This window comes from Poecilia reticulata, linkage group LG6 (assembly GCF_000633615.1).
Source record: "Poecilia reticulata strain Guanapo linkage group LG6, Guppy_female_1.0+MT, whole genome shotgun sequence".
NCBI classification, from domain to species: Eukaryota; Metazoa; Chordata; class Actinopteri; order Cyprinodontiformes; family Poeciliidae; genus Poecilia; species Poecilia reticulata.
In genome coordinates this window covers 18,993,959-18,999,958 of record NC_024336.1, presented here as the reverse complement: position 1 = coordinate 18,999,958, position 6,000 = coordinate 18,993,959, and the positions used below count along the sequence as shown (strand labels likewise).

General features: G+C 36.9%; 1 protein-coding gene across 2 annotated transcripts in view; it reads left to right on the top strand.

The window, feature by feature from the left end:
• Positions 1-6,000, top strand: part of necab2 (N-terminal EF-hand calcium binding protein 2) — a 103,318-nt gene that overhangs the window by 73,547 nt on the left and 23,771 nt on the right. The window contains exon 9 of one of the 2 annotated variants that reach the window (XM_008411662.2): positions 556-612. The exons of the other annotated variant lie outside the window; for it this stretch is intronic. Within the exon in view, the coding sequence (XP_008409884.1) occupies positions 556-612 (57 nt within the window). The remainder of the gene's footprint in view (positions 1-555; positions 613-6,000) is intronic. 2 annotated transcript variants of the gene reach the window in all.

Sequence of the window (6,000 nt, the reverse complement as noted above, 5' to 3'; positions counted from 1 at the left end):
GTGTCCGTGTTTTGAGCACCAGACCCCATTTCTTTACCTTCACCTCCTGTGTTTGGGTAAAAATCAGTCACCCTTTGAGGAGCCCTGCCCAAACTACGTTTTTCATCTGTCACCTCAGTAATGGCAACCTTACTGTTGCTGGCTTGAACTGGTTTATGTAATTTTTGAGTCACCGAGTGTCAAAGCGGAGGAGAGTCGTGGAGATCAATTCTTTTGTCGTCTTTGCACACAGTCATTGTGCCGTCAGACCACCTGGCTCTGCTGTCGTCTCGGTCGTTACCACGGTAGTTTTATTCAGGCCTTAGATCGTTAACCTTTCCAAAACATTTTGTATAAAAATTTCAATTTTAGAAGTCCATTTCTTATCATGTTTTGCTGCATCCACCTTTCTTGAAAAAAAAAAAATCTAAAAACGTTGTCTCCCTCTGTTGTGCTTGCTTCTGCTCTCATCCTGTGCACCGACACCTCTTGTTGTGCTTTTAGCTGCTGCTGTTGTAGTTGCCCCTGTTGATTGACGTGTTGCTGCTCTTGTTGTTGTTGTGTTTCTGCTTACAGACAGTCTCGTTTGATCTGCACCAGAGGCTAACAGATACAGATGGCACCCCGAGCGCAGTAAGTAAGCCAAACATTGAATGAATACATCCTGCACCGCACGCAGCCTCAGGTCCAGCATCACTTGCTGCCGCCTGTAGGGCGCTGAATTAACGGCGATCTCAGCGAGTGCATCATGGATGGGCTCTCCTTTATTTCCCTGGAAACATATGGGGTCTGAATTTGTTTTCTTGGCTTTAGTAATTTATAAAAACCAAGTAAGAAAGTCTATTATCGTCTTAATGTGATGCTTAAAAACCATAAAGAGGTCCTCTTCTTCTACTATATGCCAGTGCCACATAATATTACAGAATAATGCATTAGAGTTCGAGGTTCTAATGCAAAAATATGTGGAAAAAGTTTGAGTTATAAATACTGTTGTGACTATAAGTTTAAAATGTATTGTTTTCAGTCGATTTGCGCATTAAGAAGCAATTAAAAATAGGAGAAAAGCAGGAACAGCTCGGATGCATCTGACATCCGAGTGGAGCAAACGCTGAAGGAGATTTGTCGCATATATTAAATACTTGCAAATGATCTTCTTATCTTTAAAAGACAAGCTCAGTGAACTTGCAAACTTTGGTTAAAAAAGCACTTTCTACAGAGCAACAGATGAATCACTAAGACACTTTTCTCAGTGAGTCAGGATAATTACATACTTGGAGGATCCACCAATAAAACCCAAGGGAGACAAATGTGAAGCTTTGTTCATTTTTATGTTGTCTTAGAAATGTCAAACAGGAAATGGAGACGTTCACAAGCTGTGCATCGGGTTCGCTGGTTTAAAAACGSCATTTGTTCGTTTTGTCGGCCAGCACCTTTAACGTCCATCATTAGCAACAACCGCTGTTTTTGGCTGACTGTTTAGAGTGCAATAATCAGTCACGCAGGCCTGTAATCTATAATCATCTTTATTAAACTGGGAGAAGATAATCACTGTTTTGTTGCATCATTACACAAACTAACAGCAAAGTGCTGTGGTTGCACCAGACAGAGTGAAATTAGAGCAGGTTGAAATAAACCAATCCCTCCTTTTTATTTTAGAAATCAATCATAGTGGTTACACACAAACTGAATTATATTTTGTTGAAGAAAGCTCTAAAAATAACAATGACTTGTGGTAATGCCTTTTTTTCTTCTTTTTAAGCCACAACCTGTTTGTGGCTTTTTAACCAGGTGATTAAAAAAGCCAGATTAATTTCAATGTTAAATGTGTTCAAATGTTGATGTACTTAAGTGCAAAATGTCCCTTACTGCAGAGTCTCAGCATGATTTATGTGATCCTTCCAAATGACACTGCGATCATTTTAGTTTTTAGTTTGAACTTTTCTTGAACACGGTAAGTTTGTTTAGCTTGTAGATATGAAGGCAAGCAAAGAGTGAAGGAGATTTGTTGCATATGTCTCATAAAGTGCTTTGATTTTCCTTGAATAACTAATAATGTTTAATTTGTATTCAAAATAATGCAGCGTAAACTCCCCCCCCCCGATTAAATGGCATTTGGCTATAAAATTCCTGACTGCTTTAGCCAACATTGCTTTTCCATTTGATAATTTCCCTGCAGAAGTGTATGTGTGTACATGTTTGTTTTTGTGCTTCATGTGGATAATTTTCACAACAAACAATGCATCCCCTCAAGTGAAAAAATGATAGGGTAATGCAATTTATTGCACATTTTTTACACATAAAGTATTTTAGATTATGGTTTTGGTTCATATATTTTTTTCTGTACCAACTAATTAATATATTTGTGGTCAAACGGTGATATCACAAAAAGAGACATTATTTTGTGTTTCATGAAGACGTCTTCATGTTGTTACTAACGATTTGTTGACATTTAACACATTGGTCACCAGTATAGATGTTTTTGAGACATATTTGTCAAGAATTGTTTTGTAGTTATTGAGATGAGAGTTTTATGCAGGAGAATTCCACTTTCAAACAAAGAGCACTTCATGCTTCCTTCTGGTTTTATGGCGATGCTAATTTCATTTTCTCCAGGTATTATTTTGTCAGTATAGATGCACAAATAGATTTATACCAAATGACAAATATTTGCTGTACAGATTGGAGTTTCTTCTATCCCTTTAGCTGTTTCTTTTTTTTATTATTATTATTATTTTGTTGACATTTTTTGTTCCTGTTGGCATTTCGTGAATTTGCATACTTTAAAGTCGTCTTGGTCTCCCTGGATTTGGTTTGTATCTGTTTGTGTTTCTGCAAGAAGTTTCCCATTTCCTGATGGTTTTATTTTGGGGTTTTTTCCATAGTTTGTTCAAGGCTTGAGGCTAGCGTTGTGCTTACTGTGTCTGTGTTGACCTGGAGTTGACATACTTTCTTATAGCATATTTTTAACCAAATGCATCTTTTTCATTTGTTCCCAGACCAGTGTTCGTAGCACTCTTACCTTCTATACTCTGAAAATTGTTTTTTTTTACATGTACAAAACTCATTATTGAATTTATGATGGCCTTTACATGATTCTTGTTTAATTATATTCACTGTTCTGGAAATGATTAACAGAGAAATGTGGTTCATTGGATAAAGCAGAGGGGGGAAAAAATCTTAAAAATAAAGAAGCCAGGTAAAAACATTGATAACAAAAATATCTATCCTCTTAAACCTGAAAATACAGAACCTATTAAAGACTAAAGCCAAGCACAGCCGGTAACTTGTTTTGTAAAATTAGATCCACCATCCTTGTGCCTGACTGCAGCACAAGGATGAACACTGATGAATGAATGAATGAACACAATGATTTGCACTTGCTATGAATAAGAATATTATATAAGCTAGACATATATCTGAAGAGCATTTGGTCTGGTTGTTTTACACATTCTCATTTCACATTCAACATTTTTTTGTATTTGTCTTAACGGTCCAAAAATGTTTTAGTTATTTATTTTTCTTTATTCTCTTCGAACACATGGCGTTTGCCTCTGGCCCCAGATCTTCTATCTGCAGGAGGCCATTGTGATAATCACATATTGCGCTTTTGCCCGCAGCAGTCGAGCCACTTATAGCTTCCCATTAGCCGTCGGGAAGCTGTGAGAGGTGGACTAAATTGCCTTGTTGTCATGGCCACAGACACAAAAACACTGTTTTTATTATTTGGCATATTTCCCCCCTCCATTATTACAGAGTGATTGTGGAGAGGGACACATGAGTAAAATGCGGGGAGAACAGCAGAGTGAAAGCCCCACTGGCCAGGATTCAAAGCAGGGATCCAACTGCTGATATATGCACCGAAACCTTTGACCTCCTGAAGACCGCTGATGGAGGCTGATGGAGGCTGATGGAGCTGGTGTAGGCTGTGGTTTACCAATAAAATATCCTAATGAAGACAAATTCTTTTTTAAGAAAATTTCAGCAGAATTTGCGAAAACTTATTTCCTAAAAAAAAAAAAATCCCTTTAGTTTTCCTTTATACCATGCCATGAAGGTAGTCTTCTCTGGGTTTTCTGAGAACATTGAAATCACATTTATAGCACAAATAACCCATTTGTAATGTATAGTTAGAGGAAAAACAAAGTACACCCCTGTTTATTTATTAAGTTTAGCTTTTCAGAACATAAGAACATTGATTTGTTCCTAATAAAAGCCCAAATCAACATGCTGGCTGTTACACGTGATGCAACTTGAATTCCTTGACTTTTCTGAGCCTGTGCAAAACTTCAGTGATAAAGTGATGATTCATTATCCTGTAGGCTGCATATGTGGGTCCTTGGAGCAGCCGGTACGCATGTGTCCCTCAATCCCTGTGTGTAGATCATAGTCCACGGTAAAATAGAGCTCCCACTTGTACAGTAGTGCACACACCTCCAAACTGAATGCACTGGCTGAACTAAAAATGTTGTTTTTCAGGTTGCAATTTAGATGTATTCCCACAGTCAAAGATGACTTCTGGGTTTTGACTTGGTTTATCTGATTACATGGATCAGTGAAAAACATTGACTTTGTGTTTGTGATTCCAATCATCAGTTTTCCATTTTTAAGTGATCCAGCTTCATTCAAACGGCTGCGCAGGTTGTGGAGATTAACAGGTCTTAATCTGGTGTGAAACCATTCTTAAGTAACCTTTACCCATACTGCCACTTTAGTTGTGACTTTCAGTTGACTTTAATGCTTGATTGCTCATTTTTCACTAAATCAGTGACCATGTTTTGCTTGTCCCTCTGGGAATTTATCACACCAAACTTGAAACAATCTTTATGCATTAACCTTATTCTTAAAAGAAGCACTTAGAGAATCATTTTATTTCAGTGACCAAGGTTAAATCATATTGCTTAAAGATCAGATTTATCTTCTGAAATGGTGGTCTTTAATTTTTTGCTGTGTGAAAAGAATCAGAATGCTTTTAAATTGTTATAAAAATTGGCTTTGTTATCATAAAAAAATGAAATGGTCAGTATTGTGGCTCTTTTTGACTTTTTCCTCAGCTTTACTGTTAATTAGACAACATTTTTAGAGATGATCCCCAATAAAGAAAGACTTGCGTACAAGCCGACAAACGAAGAGCTGAAATACGAGTCACAGACACGTGCAGAAAACTTGACATGCCTCCCATTTGATTCTCCCCTGTACAATCAAAATGAGTTATAGATTCTTCATGCTGAGATGAAGGACTCTAAATAGAGACTCGACAAATAGCTGGGTCTTAGGTGCAAAATCAGATGCCTTCGTTTATGTTGGACCTCATCTCCGGTATGGCTGAAGATGGGTCTCATTTTTTTTTATCATTATTTTTTGTTCATGTTTATTTACCTGGCTACTGCAAACACAGAGGCACTCGAGGCTTTGGTGGACTGCTCTGAAACTGTAGTTGAACGAGCAAAAACTGGAAAAATTGAACCACTGATTAGAAATGATGTCGAGAAGTACTTATTGTTCTTTTCGACATCCAAGTTGCTGATCTCTGCATCTTCCATAAATAAAATTGACTTCTTACCTGCTTCTTTCATTAAAGCTGTCTTTACCTGTCCTCTGAATTCAGCCAAAATCTTTCTTATTTCAGAAAATAAAATCAAATTACGTCATTCAATGTCTCAAAGCTTAGAAAATTATTACTCATTCTCATATGCCTTGCAACATCCTCTTGCTTATTTCAGAACAACCAGAATATTTTTTTTATTTTATTTTAATGTTCTTTTTTTTGTCAGGTTTTTTATTTCATACATTTATTTTAAATGTTGCTCCTATAGTTCAGGTTTGATGGTTGTGATCGGTCTACAAGATATTTTTTGCTTTCCAAATTTTACATGCAAATTTATTAAATCCAGCCTTCAGAAATAACCTGTACTTTTGTATCAGCAGCAAAATGCCTCATCAACCAAATGAATTATGCCTCTACCTTTGAGCTCCTCTTTTTAGAGAAGACAGGCTTTCCTGATTAAAGGCAAACATTGCTTG